At 34.8% G+C, this 16,662-nt stretch overlaps 1 protein-coding gene across 1 annotated transcript in view; it reads left to right on the plus strand.

The window, feature by feature from the left end:
- LOC104402080 (calcium-activated potassium channel subunit alpha-1) overlaps positions 1-16,662 on the plus strand; it is a gene marked incomplete at both ends in the record, with an annotated part of 173,161 nt that overhangs the window by 69,672 nt on the left and 86,827 nt on the right. The window contains one exon of the mRNA XM_010009861.1: positions 1,705-1,816. Coding sequence (XP_010008163.1) covers positions 1,705-1,816 — 112 coding nt within the window. The remainder of the gene's footprint in view (positions 1-1,704; positions 1,817-16,662) is intronic.

A 16,662-nucleotide genomic window follows, 5' to 3' on the forward strand; every position in this document is an offset into this window, starting at 1 on the left:
AAACAGGGTTTCATAAGGAAAAGTTGGTATTTGGTTGTGTGGATGGCATAACTGGATCAATAATGAATTTCCTAGTTATATGATAAGCATCCCCACTTTTAGCTATTTTATATTTTACTTTTTTTTTTTTTTCTTTTTTCTGATAAATATTTCGAAATCTCATCCTTCTCCACATGTTCTCTCTGAAATGATGTTGCAACTCAAAATCATATAAATATTGCCTTATCTTCAGTTCTAGAAGATGTTTGTGTTCAAACGCACATATATCCATTTTAAAATCTTTATTGGCTAGTATCCAACTATATGAGAACTCAGAAGTCAAATCTGCAAACTGCTGATGAAAACTAAGTCCAAATTACAGGATTTAGCACATAATCAAGCAATAGAGTCTGGCAGAGATATGGCAAATATGGAAGTAATCTTTATTTGGAAGTGACAGAATTATGCTAGTGCTTCTAGAAGTGCTTCTTCAGGCATGGTAGGATTTATTTTGTAATGAAATGGGCTTTTATTAGTTGCTAATTACCTAGATGCCTAACTGTTCAAATACTTCCACAGAAAAGTATGAGTGGCCTTTACAGTCAGCAGATTTTATTTTAGTTATTGAATAACACACTTCAACCTTTTTGAAAGCCTAAAGGTTGTGCCCTATAGAAAGATAAAATGCTGATTAGCACAAACATTGCAGGTTATGAAAGCATTGATCTGACATCTTAAAAAGCTCTTAGTTCCAAATATTCTGAGTACTAAATTCAGTAGAAGCGAAACGAAAGCTTCTGGGTGTTTTTCTTCAGTTTTCATGCTAATGAGTTGGTACTGAGTAATACAGACTAACAAAATGTCAATTTAGTTTTAGCTTTGAGTCTTCTCTGAGGAAGATGCTGCTCATGTTGTCTGTCTTCTTTTTAAGTATGATTTCAACACTTTTGACATCTTTAGCTGGGATTCCAGCAAAATTGATATAAATATTTTCTGTTAAAGGTTTAAAGTAATTTTAAGGGTAGGAGATTAAGTGGATGAAATAGAGAATATCAATATTTGCTTTGGAAGAAAGACAGTGGATATTGTCTGTAGTTCAAAAAATAAAAGCACTGGTTTGAAATATGTTTTAGTTTTGGAATAGTCCAGTGTTTAAGACTTACATGAGTAAAACAGCTCCATTAAATGTCTTCATGATGCACTAGATTTTTATATTTATTTGTATATTATATTTGATAATTATAGAAAGCATACGTTTTACTTATTACTTGCATGTGAATAGTAGTTTGACCTCGTTTAAGCACATACATGAATAGATAAGTTCAAACTATGGTAATCCTTGGTATCTAAGTTTCCCAGTTTTCCTAGGCTGATTTCGTAGTCAGGAGAGAGAAATGACCTTATCCATGGCAAAATTCAAACAACTAAAGTCCTGCTGCAGTCCTGAATTATGCCATATAGGAGTTATCCTGGTGATTACCTCTTGATAGGATGATAACGGGACTGCTTGTAAACTATGTGGTTATCAATCAATGCACAGTACGGACTTCTTTCCAGTAAGACATGTCATTTTGTCTGGACTGAGCTAAAACATCAGTTACTGCTCCACTAACTTTGGTATTTGATATTTTAGAATAGAAAATATTGCCTGTGTTTGCAACTACCATAAGCATAATCTGATTCTTTCATCCCCCCCCTCCTTTTTTTTTTTTTTTTTTTTTCCAGTTCATAGCAGCCAATGACAAGCTATGGTTTTGGCTAGAAGTTAACTCAGTAGTAGATTTCTTCACAGTCCCTCCAGTGTTTGTGTCAGTATATTTAAACAGAAGTTGGCTTGGTAAGTAAAATAGCTTTTCCTTTTAATAGATGTTACAAAAATACTTAAACTTTGCACATTTTGATGGAGAATTTCTTCATCTTGTGGCATTGTGTAAGGAGAAGAATGTTACCAAATTGTTTTTGCAATGAATTTGCCATTTCAGCAGACCACTGGATTATGTCAGAAAAAGCGCTTAAGTCAGTTTTCTTCTTAATCATTAATATAATCTCCTACACTAAGTGGTGGTGAACTCCAGCTTGGAAATACTGTGCAATGGGGCATTTGATGCAGTTGTCTCATCTTACAACCTGAACAGGTGATCCAGATCATTTATTTATTCACTAAACTGTATTTCCATGAATCATTGTCAACAGTGAAATCAACAAATGTTCTTCACATTTTCAGCCAATATAGCTAAATTTTAAATCAACTGAAAAAACAGGTTTGGAAGATTTGCTACTTACTGTATTAAGCACTTACTGAGCTTAACATTTGTGTATGACTGCAAGGAATGCATTAGAAAATAATATGCCACATATAAAAGGGAATAAAAAATTAAGTAGAGAGGACAAAATAAATCAATTAAACAACACCCATAATGTGGCGTAGGAAGTTTCTTGTACAAGTTGTATATTCTCTCCAGTTACATAAAATGAAGGGAAAACTTCCTAAAATTAGGCAACATATGAAAGCTCACAATTTCACAATCCGTTTCTTCAGAAATACAGGCACTCATTGTTCCGGAAAACTGAAGAGAGTGGTCATGCTAAATGTTTGATATGGAAAATAAAATAAAACAGAAGATCTTTTATAGTATTACAATATTTTCAACTTGGTACATACGTGCAAAGATGCTAAAATTATTAATGAGTTGCTGTTGTACAAAAAGAGGTAACAAATGTATAAGCATGTTTGAGTTTATACTGGATGCATCAGTGATTATTAATATGCCAAAGAAGAAAGCAGTAAAACAGCCAAAAAAGATCCCTACACATCTTTGTATGTTTACCATCTTCATCACATACTTCTGTTGTGTATGTAAAACTAAGTAATGCTTTCTGAAGTAGAAAATGTTATACGGTTCCATATTATGATAGAAAATCAAATAAAAAAGAAGATATGTAAATAAATAATAAGCTTATGTTTAAAAGAAAATTGTTGATTTTACTAGCTGTAACTCAATCCTGCATTCGTTGTATTACGTGAATTAAAGGGACGTATTTTCACACTTGAATGCATATCAGAGTTTCCCAGAACTTTGAGATTGAAATCATTGGAGATGAAGGATATCTAAGAGCAAGTACTAGAATCGCAGGATCCATAGAAAAGGAATATGAGATGAGAAGACAACAGAACTTCAAAATTTGGGAAATGAGACAAAGAGATAATTATTTGAGATTAATACCCTTTGTGAAAGTGACTGCATAATTGACTGACTCATGGTGACACAGCAATCTAACAGTGCCAACAGGAATAATGAGTTTGCCCGTTTAGCAGTTTCTGCTGAATAGTTTTACAAGACTTATGTCATATTGCAGGCGGAGTTAAGCATTGTACTTACGTTTATTCATAGGGTCAAAAGGATTTCCATCTCTCTTAATTACACCAATGTCGCTTTTTCTTGATTTCTTGTTTATAGTCTCACTTTATCTGTTTTCTAACTGAATCATCCTGAGACATCTATCTATCACTGACTGAGGTACAGAATTTTTTTTTTTTTAATGTAGTCAGCTTATTCACAATGTTTGAGCTCTGCACCTGCTTCCACTGCATTTATTCCAAAGGGATTTTCACCTTAGGGAAAATCATCCTTAGTGAAATTATAATTAAAAAATGTGAATTACTGGGGTCTCTGACATAGCTGTTATTTAGATCAGCACGATATTATTTTCGTATGCTGTATGAAAGAATTTTTAAGCAAATACACTTAATGAAAGCAAATACACAATTAATGAAGATCATCTATTCCTTTACACCATTTAAAGAGATGGCAAGAATTACTCTGCCTGTGGGGGTCATACATTTTGAACATATTGTAGGTAATACAGTGGCAGAACTGGGCAAGTGGAGAAGAAAGGAGGGTATTTAGGCCATATTATTTACAGCTTCAGGCTTGATGTCTACTTTTACTTTTCCTTTTTTATAAAAAAAATTTTTTTTAATTAATGACATATCCTTGTGCAGAGGATCATTCAGAACATGTAATTTCTGGTTTCTGCACCAAGTGTTGCTGTGAAAATAGGATTCACAAGGAGCTTAGCCTTTTAGCAAGCCAGATAAATAGAGAGTGCTTAACATTAGGCAATACAAAAATCATTTAACAGGTTTGGAATTCAGTGTATCTCAATAATTTATTACTGTTTAAGGAGGATTCCTTTATATGCCTTAAATTTCAAGACGACTTGGGAGGCCAGATACAATACATAGTCTGGAATGTATTGCACATCAAGGTCTTTCCAGTTTATTTCACTATTGATTCATGTTAGTTCAGCTGTAATAAGTTCATCTAAATACTGGACAGAACGAATGTCACCTGAATGTGGCTCCCTGAATTCATGAGTTTGTAAGAACTGTCCTGGTTTAGCTAACTGACAATAAAGTACAAAGACACAGTTTAAACAGTATTTTTAAAAACCCAAACTACCCTAACTCAAAAATAACCTTTGCCTTTAGAGCACTAAATGCTCATAGAAAGATGTGAAGTATAGCAGAGGGCATGTGGTCTGAACGTATCATCTTTTAATGTACTACAGTGGAAAGTCAGTGGGTTTTTTCCTTTTCTTGTGCCAGTTCAAAAATGCCACCATTCAGCTATTATGTGACTCTAAGTATGCAAAGCCTTCCACTTTCCCTGCTACTCTTTTGTGTTCATAAAATGTATTTTTGTATCTTAAAATGCTGTATATGTATAAAATTTTCCATCAGTATTCATAAATCTAATCTTCCACCTAGATTTCAGTATACAATCAAAATTCAATATGCAAAATGGGTCAAATTATGCTTTTCCATTGAAAGGTTTCTAGGAATGTTCAGGTGTTCCCTGTCTAATGTACAGGTAAAGAAGCAACAGCACTTTAAACCTGTAAAATATCAGATTTTGGGATTTGATAAATCCTTCAGAAAAGATTTCTAGGATATCATTTTTGCTAGCATAGGATAGCATGAGAAAAGGAAGTACATGAGTAGAATACAGCTGGCATATAGAATGATCTACATGTTACTGAAAGATTGGGGGGCAGTAGAGAAAGGGAAGAAAATTTTAACGAATCTGTAATTCAGTGATATACATTGCTTCGAGAGTATAAAAATTTCTTACTCTCTGACTTAAAATTGTACAGTTACAAACGTCAGTGTGTTTTTTGATGTTCATTTTCATTTAAATCCCTTTGACGTTTTTCCAACACTGTTTTGCAAACAGTAACATTTGTGTAGCTGCTTACGCATAAACTAAAACTATGCTTTATAAAAATCATAAATATTTCTTGCACAACACTATACAACGGTATTTCTGATAGTGATAGAAGGAAGATTTTCATTATTCTCCTTCAAGTGCAGGCTTTTGTGGAATGGAGATAATCTTCCCAAGGGAAGAATGATAACAGGAAGGATGGAGTTTCTGGCTCTTGAGATTTTACAGGTAATTTTGACAGTTAATTTCAACCAGATTACTTCAGTGCATTGCTGAGTCTGGATACTGTCATTATAGTGTAAGTGAAGGTAGGCTAAAAAGGTTGTTGGATGAAAATGAAAAATTTGCAATGGGAGAAGTAATGCTATGGTAAAACACATTTTTTTTTAACACAAAGTCATCATGATCTGAGAATCATAGCTAAATTTCAGCTTCAGATCTTTGTTTCTTTGGATAGCTTGCAGTCTGCCAAGTTGGAGAGCCATGCAAGAAATGAACATCTTCCAGCTGTATTCAGTAATGATTTACAAACATTCTACACACCATTTAAAACTGTTATGCTATCTTCTGTGATAGCTAAAGTAATTCAAATGACTGAAATGCCTTTTATCATGTACTTGTATGCTTATGAAAAAGGAAATACTGATTTTATGAGCAGACTGTATTGGAATAAATTGCCTTGGCAAGATGGTATTGTTAGAGGAAGATTAAACATGTAAAATATGATCTTGGCTTCACATTTACAAGGACATGCAAATGTGGAACAATTAGTCTTGGAACTACAGTGATTGAATAAAGCCTAATATATGGATTTGATGGTGTCTCATATTACTGAATCACAGAAATGAAAGATTAAAAAGATCCATTTCCTTTTCCTGACCATGTGATTCATGAATTCTACTGTACAAAATATCAAGTGATAGAAACTGTTTGATTCCTAATACATTCTATTATCAGGAAGATGTTTTCATCATCCTTCCCTGACATTCCCCCCCCCCCCAAAAATAGTTCAAGATTTACAGTGGGGAAAGAACACAGACAACAGATGCAAACGGAGACACATGCACAGCATAGAGAACAAATCTCTTTGTGTGGTGATTAGCATGCTTATGGAAAAGAGGAGATACTTTTTTCCAGTCCTTCCTCAAATTCTGTCCAGGTCCCATTACACACATCTCAGTTAATTTTAGATGAGGCTTGTGGTCTCAGTATCAATTCCTGGTCTGAGAAGACTATTTCCGACATCTCTGGTAGTCATTCAGCTGTTTTTGCAAGCTGGAGAACGAAATTGCTTTGCCCCTGTGTAGAGATAGATAGCTTTGGAGAAAAACCAGTTGTGTCTTATTAAGATAGTTAAGCTGATGGTGTGATTGCCTCCTGGCCATTCAGCAAGTGTGCTTCAAGATGAGGCTTTAGTTAAAAATGTGATGTGAAAACATTTGTTTCAATACCCTGTAGACTTTTTTGACACAAAAACCATACAGAACAGCTCAGCTTGAAACCATATTTGAATCTGCAAAACACCATTCCTTTTGGAAAACATATAGTTTAATGGGATACCTTAATTATACTAACACAGAGAAATATTCTGATAATTAAATTGTAAGGATATCAATGTAAGAGAGGAATTATGAACTCCAGAACTTTATAATCATTTACTGTCTTTTGATGCACCCACAGGTCTCAAAACTGTCGCTTTCTTAGCACCTTAAATTTGCAATCATTTGCAATTATTGTGTTGGTGAAATGTTGTGCATTTCTGCCATCTATTGGCAAAAAATTTGAATACACATCCAAATTCTACAATATTTCTTACAAAGTGTATTTTATATGTCTTTAATACATTTTGTGTCATTTTACTTACACTATAAGTTATTTTATATATAATGATGCTAAATTCTGTATGATTTCATAGGAGAGTTGTATTTTATGTATATGTGTATATGCAGTACTTTCGTGTGCATTAACATTTGTTTGTTCATTTCAAATACCTTCAAATAGGTATCAGAATGAATTTAATGAAAATAGTTCTGAATACTCAATCTGATTGGTGATTTGTCAGTAATATGCTATTGAGTGGGCAGTATCACATTTTTATTATATTGAAGACAAGAAGTTTTTGCTTTGTTCTTGATACCCTTATCAGTTCAGTTTTCACAGATGCCCTGGGTTCAGCTACAGCAGTCATTTTTTCTCCTTCTTAGTAGCTGGTGCAGTGCTGTGTTTTTGACTTTCAGTCTGGGAACAATGCTGATAACACCGATGTTTTTAGTTGTTGCTAAGTAATGTTTACTCTGACCAAGGACTTTCTCAGTCTCATGCTTTGCCAGAGAGGAGGGGAAGCCAGGAGGAAGCAGAGACAGGACACCTGACCCAAACTGGCCAAAGGGGTATTCCATACCACAGCACGTCATGCCCAGTATATAAACTGGGGGGAGTTACCCGGAAGGCCCAGATCGCTGCTCGGGTCGGGCTGGGTATCGGTCGGCGGGTGGTGAGCGGTTGTGTCCTTTTCCCTTGTTATTCCTCTTATCATTATTATTGGTAGCAGTAGTGGTTTGTATTATACCTTAGTTACTGGGGAGCTGTTATCTCAACTCGTGGGAGTTACATTCCTTCGATTCTCCTCCCCATCCCTCCGGGAGCGGGGGGAGGAAGGAAAAGGGGGGGAGTGAGCGAGCGGCTGCGTGGTTCCAAGTTGCCGGCTGGGCTTAAACCACGACAACAGAGCACTTACGTTTTGACTGGGTACCAGTTAAAGTAGTACTTCACAGCAGGCTTTTGGGTTGTTGCAATATTAATAGCAAAAGGTAACCTTGTGACAAATATGTATTTGTCATAACATCTGTGATGAATTCTTGGGAATATTCTTGCATGCAACTGTGGTAATATGCTGCTTGTCTCTTCTCCACTAATAAGTCAAAGGAGTTAGCCAAAGGACTAGTAGTTCCTGACATGTAGCTGACATTCGTAGAAACTGTGTACTTGCTTCCCTACAACTCTGAATTCAAAGTAAAGTGGAAAATGTAAATCATCTTCTGTTCCAAGTCCATCACTGTCTGTGATACTGAACTCTGCATAGAAAACTGACCCTAAATTTATTCTGTTTTCTATTCTACTCCCTTCTATGGGAGGGGCCATAGGTAGGGATGTACCTTGATTTCTCCTGTGTGAATGAGCGGCAGGTTTAGCCCAATAGTGATACTCTTTGAATGTTGAGGAGCTTTTGCAAGTTAATATCATAGCTGCTACCAGTTACATTGCTTTAAATACAAGTGCTTCCTAGTTTATCTGGCTGGATAACTTTGACCTCTTGCATCTTTTCTCCTCTTACCTTCTTCAGACAAGAAAACTTGGTTGAGCAGGTATACATCTTTAGTGGGGGGAAAAAAAAAAGGTCTTATGTTTATAGTTACCTATAAATAAATGCATTTGTTGCCATCCTGCTTTACACATGATCCCATGCCCTGCTTGTCAGTAGCTTGTTCTCCTCATTATCAAGCATTACATCTTCTAGTATCACTGGTTAGCTTTATTAATGTGGATTTTACTTTTCTTCCAGACTACTAATAGAAGTATTAAATAACTTAAGATCAAGAACATATCCCTGACAAGAATCCCAGGGAAGACATAGCATTGTAGAATCATAGAATAGTTTGGGTTGGAAGGAACCTTAAAGATCATCTGGTTCCAATCCCCATGCCATGGGCAGGGACACCTTCCACTAGACCAGGTTGCTCAAAGCTCTAATCCAGCCTGGCCTTGAACACTGCCAGGGATGCTCAAATGAAGGCTACCCAAACTCTACAGTTTCATCTTCAATAGAATGTGGAATAATGTTCCAAAAGAAAAAAACCCTTTCTCTCAAACTGCTGAAGGAACCCATAATTCACTTATGCCGTCTTCTGGCATTTGTATTCCTTTGCATAAGGGGCATTTAAAAATGCTACTTGTAGCATCCAAAAAGGTCATTGCATTAGCATTAGTCAGATGCTTTCCAAGTTTTCCTGAGCTACCTACAGCACATAATTAACCTGTATACTTTCCTGAATGGTAATATGAGAGATGAGATTAATTTTTTTATTTAACTAATTGTTCCTTATCTTTAAAAGTCAGCTGAAAGACCAGTTGAGTATAAAATTTTGTGTCTTGGCTTCAAGATGGTGTGTTAACTTGTACTTTGTAGGCATTCAGTCTATTCATTACACATTATCCAGTAACTTTTCCTCCTGATATCTTCTTTCTCTGATTTCTTGGTAACTGTTTTTTTAAGTACATTGAGTTTGAATAATGTTGTTGCATTGTGATCTTCCCAACTTTGCCTTTTCAATGTTCGCTGTTTACACTATTTTATACTTTGTAAGCAATATAATTAATATCTGCAGAAGCCCCAGATCAGAAGTCCTTATACTTAAACATAAGAGCTTACATACTGGTAATTTTAATATAAATTATATGATTTCTGGTGACTGTTTTTGAACATTAGTTCATTTTGTATTTCTAAAGATCTAACTTCTGCAACACAGCTTAAAGCATCTCTTATCATCTGGCCTAATTGTACTCAGATGTCCACTTAGCTCTCATTAATTCAGTACCAGTTGTCTCATTTGTTCTGTGGTGCATGAGGCTTGGTTTATGTGGAATTAAGAAAAGATGCAATATGCAGTTTAAGTAATTAGAAAAACATCCAGCCTAGCCATGTTCCTCCTGACCTTTCTGTAAAACTGAATTAGTCAAATATATCATGTTGAGACTGGAACTGATACAAACTAATGCAAAGATAGTTAGGATTTCACTAGGAAGATTTGGAGTTCCATATGAGACTTTAGAAAGTTCATATAATGGCTGTTTTTAAGAAATATCAGAGAGCTGTGGGTGAACTTAAGTACTGAACTGACACTGGAAGTTTATGGAAACAAGATCATTCATATCCTTTCAATAATTTTTTGTCAATTCCTTCACACAACTTTATATATAAGTCAAGAGATTATTTCAGTAAGATTTTCACTCTTATAATGCCAAACTCAAAAGGGAAGACTTCATTAACGCTCAGATGCACTGCTTGACCATCACCTGACAGACACAAACCCCGTTGGGATTAGGCAAGATTACTGCTTGTGCTTCTATGCTTCTGGTATGAATATGAGCAAAATTCTGACCTTTTTGCAGTGGATGGGTAACAGCTTTATAACAGTGCTACGTGCCTCCTCAATCTGTTGCTTGATCCAGTTAAATTTTTGTATTGCAGTAATTTGCCATACATAATCAGGTGACATGTAGAGAAGGAAAATTTGGGATTTAGAGGTAAATGTTCTTGCAGCTAAAGTATATAAGGCCTTTTTTGAGGCTTTGGACCACAGAATATTTATACCATTTGGCAGAGTTTCATACAATATTGACTTAAGTCAAGAAAACAGTATCTTTCATAGTTTTCCACTTTTTGCTACTTGTTTCACATTAATTTTTGAATGCCTAAGGTTCTCTAATACTTCTGTTTTTATAGTGTCCATGCTTACATTATGCAGGGCTTATTCTTGATTCACTTCTTATGACAGACATTTAGCATTCATTAACCTTGTTATCACCTTCAGCAGTATTTAATTTCATACTCTCTCAAATTCCAAATAATAAAGTAAAAATAGAACCACAGCAGAGAAAATCTAGTCCACAAATGGAAGGACATTTCTCTGTACCACGGAAGCATCTCTGAAGTTACTGACTCCTACATAACTACTTGCACTGCAGTGGTGTACCTGACGGATTGCCAGGAAGTCTTTGCCAATGAAGCTAATGATGCTCAGAGGTCACTGTTTGCTTGTTTTTGTAAGTGCAGGCTTTTGGATCTTTCTGTGGCTTTCCCCAGTTTCTTCTGCTCAGAGAACTTTTTAATATGGAGCAGTGTTAAATAAATTGCTACTAAACTTTGGAATGCACTTTTTTTCACTCAGGTGTTTAGTTTATAATTTTTATTTTTTTATAAAAGAGATACAGATTTTATATATGCTTATGCTAGTTACAAAACATTTTGGTTTAAATCTATCTACTTCTCTGATCTTACTTCTCTGATTTGTTAGGTATATGAAACCTAAGAATTTGAGTTTTCTTGTTATTTAGGTTCCAACTATCTAAGCTTATCTTGTGCTGAAATATTGGAAAAGCAGCCTATTTGACTTTATCAGGTCTTTTGTTTGTGGCTAGTAAAAATATGGCAGATGGCAGATAAAGATCAAAAACAGAATAATAGATCTTTTAATTTAAAAGTAGCATTTAGCATTAGAAAAATGTGGTTTGTGGTTTTCTACATAATCAAAGATTCTAGTCTATAAACCTTTTTATTTTTTATTATTTTTTTTCGTATTAAAGCTATTTTCTTATTTCAGTTTTAGGGAAATTACTTTGCCTTCTTTTTAAATCAGCTTCTATGAAGTGAGGCAGATGGAAGCATGCTGTACAGGGGCATATCTAGTCCACAGCATTTTGTTCAGCATTATCCTGCAAGAAGTGCTATTTTTATTAAAAATAATAGTACAGTATCACTACTGTGGATGCTTAGCTGAAAAGAATTGGCCCTGTAGTATATTAAGGGTCAAGTTCAATTTCAAGAGGTATGCATTCAAATCAGGGTATTTGGAGATGATGATCTGCATAATCAAAAGGAAATTGTTGTAGTCTTTCATAAGCAAACATGACTGATGGCAAAATGGTTTAGTCTATCTACTGCATTATGAGATTTCCAAGGTACTCAAAACTTTCTAGTAGATATATCTCCTTTATCACCTAGTTAATCTGCAGCTCCATATAAATTAGCTATTAGGTTTATTGTTTTCCTAATTGCTGGTTATGTCTTTCTTTTACCAACTCCTTACTGTGTGGAACATTTTCCTTTGGAACTGGAGGAGTTTTTGTGTTCAGGCGTGCTCATGTGTGTATATGCCCTACAGAGATACACTGATTCCTTTTGAACCACTGTGCATCCAGCCATTAATGCCAATCTCATTCATCCACACCACAGCCCCTTGGTTATTCAAAGTGTTGTGTGCTTGAAGATGTAGAGTATTTCACTTGTGCTTCACATAGGGGATATGGATGCATACCTCCATAGCCTAGCAGAGAAGTCTTTTATTGCTATGAGCTAGCTGTAATGTTAGTGGCCAAGTATGTTATCAACACTGTGTGCTAATGCCAGAGTAAATATTATTTTCATGTTTTACCAGTTTGCTTACTTTTACTTAATTCTGACCTGGGATGCTTGTCTATGGAGTAGGTCAAGTGAGTCAGTGAAGTTCAAGAATGTAATAACTCTTCAGCCTTATGACAGATGAAGAAATAATCACAGTGGGATAAATGTAGAATTCTAAAGATTTGAATGCCTTTCACAGCCTTCATATGGAGTCTTTTTTTCAAAATTCAACCTTTGCAACCCTTTCCTATTCAATATCCAAACACCATAGTGATTATTGAAATTCTAAATCCTATAAGGGTTCTTACCAGTGTTCTGTTCTGTAAAGGCTGTTGTAAGTAATAGATACATTATTTAGAAATACACCTTTTAATTAGATACATAAGGAATTAATTATGTATGTAATAAAAATATTTGTTGTTTTTAAGTATAAAAAATTCTGTTGTAGATATAAATTATATATACACCTTTATATAATCAAATTATATAAAATTTAGATACTTACTAAAGCATACTTAATGAAGTGCTAAGTAATGGCTAGATATGCAGTAAGGCCAATGCTAACTATTACAAAAGCATTTTTATAGTAGTTAGTTTGCAGGCAATATATATCATGATAGTGTAGTAGTCAATGAGCGTCTGAGTCTCTACATGTAAAATATTGCAAGTATATGTTCAGATGAGATGGGATGATTTGTAAAGAAAATAGTGTGACTCCAGCTTTTATTTTCTATTAAGCTCTATAGTAACACTGAGTTTGGATTCTTCTGCGTCGTTTCACTTTCCTTCCTATTGTGGGCAAAGTGTAGATATCAGCACTGTAGAAACAGAGACATCTAGAAAATAAAAACAAACCAAGATAGAGTCTCTTTTTCTCTTGAAATTCATCTGAAGAAAATGATCTACAATTGCATGCAGGGCAGATTGTATGAGAAATACAGTGGAAAATAACAAATGTTACATAGATTTAGAGAAATGGCATCATCTAGGAAAACATCAGTCACCTCCTTTTCTAGGCACTGGTTCTAATCTATTCTGATAGTGTTTAGAAATTTTCCTTATCCATTCTTAGTCATTTGGTAGCATTGGCCTATTTAGTACAAGCATTTGTGTGCACTTGAACCTCCATGAGAATTTGCTTCTCAGTAGGTGGATCACAGACAGATTTTCTGTCTGACATGAATTTGAAGAGAGGAGTTTTGAATGCTACAATGTTAGTCCCTTTACTGGTTCTATTTTTGATTCAGCATTAGTGCTGAATTGACACTTCTCGGACTTTGTATTTAAACATGATATAAAACTGAATAGGTGAAGATTATTTTTTAGTACTGGCATAGGGTGAAATAAGGGATACTGATAAGTGGTATATGAACCTCATGACAGCTATATTTCCAAAAAGCGGTTAAAACACCATGATGTTTGATTTCTATGAAATTTCATGCCTTAATTCTTAATCTGACAGCTGGTATGAAATATTCTGTTTGTTGTTGTTACATTATAAATTTACACCGTGTGCAAAGAATCATTCTCTACACTGACTAGAGAATGATCACTTCTTTTGGACAGGCACACATATTTTATGAAGTTTGGCACCCATCTGGTCAGAAAACAGATTTTTTAATTTTTTTTTTCCCCCACTAGTATCATTTCCTGGTGTGTCATTTTCATAACCATTTTTTTCCATAATTAATATATCTATATATATCTACTCATATCCTTTAAGTATTTTCTTTGTGCAATTTAAGGGCTAAAGAAGATTCAATGGCTAGGATGCATTATATCACACTAGTTGATCAAACTGAAATATTTGACTCCTTTTCAAGTCTTATTTCATAGTATGCTCATTGTTTCTTCGGCAGTTATGGCCTGTGCCTTGTGACTCAGAGGAGCAAAGACAGGCAAAATTGCAAGTCTTTTTTTAAATCAGTATTCTGCAGCATGAGTCAGGCTTTAGATCTGACTTTTGTCCTTCCTTTGCCTTTGTTCTTATCATTTGTCCTGTTCCATAGTTACAGCCTCTCAGAATTGCATATGCCTGATTTTAGTGCAGTTTGTTCCTGATGAATGCCAGGGAAAATTATACAAGTTGCTAACCTATCATTCTTCAGGAAGCAAAACCTTTTTTTATTGAGTTGTAATGGGCACTTTAGAAAACAAACCTCAAGTTTCCAGCCTTCAGTTGCACCTCTCTGCAAGGTTAGCTGGCTGAGGCGTAACCGCTTATTTCAACGGTCACATATTTCATCTCGGTTTTAGTAGCATCAGCAGTAAAGTGTCTAAATACTCTATTCTTCAAAACTCAAATAATTTTAAAAAGGCATATTTTGCACCCTTTTTAAATATGGACTTTTGTATCTAGAATGGATTATGCAACTATAAGGTTAAAAACATAGAAAAAAATAGATGAATAAATCCCTTTTCTCACTAGGTCTTTTTTTCCATGAAGGATGTATGAATATTGTTTATCCTTCCATTCATACTTTTAGCATTTTGTTGAAAATGGCACTGCTATCAGTTGGATGGGATAATACTTACTTTATACAATATGATGTTTACATATAATACACTCTGATTTTATATAAAGATCCGCTATCCATTCACTACTGGGTATATTTCTGCTTGTCTTATGGATTACGACATAGTTATTGCTTGGTATAAAGTGGCAAAGTTAATGTTTACATATATAGTGACTGTTTTTGTTATTGCTAATGCCAAGCTTTCTGAATATCTGGCTTAATATCTTAAGACTTTGAGTCTAGGAGATAAAAAAAAATAAGTAACGTAACTCCATACATTTCTTCAGGAACTCAAGGTTGGGTTGTAATTTTACCTTCTAAATAATTTAGTGAAATTAATGAGTAGTAAGTCCTTGGAATAATGCACATTAGATTTTGTCATAACCTATAGCCAATGCTACAAAGCTTTACCAAAAAGTAGTTATTGGCCAATCTGCATAGTTTTTATGTTCAGACACACCAGGTTTGGAGGTTTTGGGTTTTTTAAATGAATAATATTTTTACCCATTCTGAAACAGGGCCAATGAAAATTTTATTGGCAATTTCGTATAGAACAATGGCTTTTACACTGTAGTTTCAGACATAGCAACCTGAAAGAGAGGAAAGATAACACATGGAATACTCTGTGTTGCCATACTGTAAAATAAATTTAGAAGTAATTTTCAAGGAGAGAATGGTCACTGCATATAAAAAGTTATTTTTCTCTACAGTGGGCTTCTCCTTGGCAGGTTTCCTTGTATTTCATGTTTTTTCTAGACTGTGCTTTTGGGCAGAAATGTAAGCAGATTATATCCTACCAAAGCAGAGCAAATCAGTCATCCATGACTAACCTGTGCTTTAGAGGACAATAATTTGATACCTGTCTATACCCAACACATTGGTTGTCTATGCCAAAGATCTTGCCCTCTTGCAAGATGATATGGCAAGCACCTAGGTCCTGCACAGCCAAAAGTAGTGTGGAGCTCAGCTGTTGAAAAGCCTTGCTTTCTTCTCCTGCATATTTGAGATTACTAGTTTCATATTTGGACGGACTTTGAAAGGAACATGTCATTTAACTGTAGCAAAGCAATACATCCATAATTATATCAGTCCATTTTGTATGGCAAATTCAGGGAGGGTCATGGAGGAATATGCTCCAAGGATACACTCCTTGTGAGAATATGGAAAACTTCACTTGTAACATACTTTAAATAGCTTGGGTTTATTGAAGGTACAATAGGTTTTAACAAGTCATCATAATGCTCTTTAGAACAGAATGAATGTTGATTAGTTTCGAGTAAATACCTCAGAGCAGACTACACACATCCCCAGAGTTTCTGGTAACACAGAGTTTAGGAGTTTTAACTATACCTCAGACCAGAAGACTGTCAACCACGTCTTTCACAGGGGTAGGAAGAAGTACAGAAACCATCGAAACAGTGCTGTTTTTCTAATGGCATCATTTTCATCTGCTTAATTGGACTTCAGATTTCCACTAAGATACTTATCTGAGCTAGATGATGTGATATCTAAAAGAAAGTTTTCTTGACAACTGAAGAAAAAAGTTAGTTATCCTACAGAGAACAATTTTCTGTATATAATTTTATATCTAACATGAAAAATTTGGCCATGTAATAGATAGTGTAGATGGTAGAGAATTGTAGTCTCACTAAAAGCAATAAGCTGTCTTGTATAACCAGATTGTAGAACAAAATGTAAAAAAAAAAACATTCAATTGAAAAGCAGAAACATTCTACACAGGGAAGTAACAGCAACATTT

This window comes from Nestor notabilis, unplaced genomic scaffold, assembly GCF_000696875.1.
Source record: "Nestor notabilis isolate BGI_N333 unplaced genomic scaffold, ASM69687v1 scaffold292, whole genome shotgun sequence".
Taxonomy (NCBI): Eukaryota; Metazoa; Chordata; class Aves; order Psittaciformes; family Psittacidae; genus Nestor; species Nestor notabilis.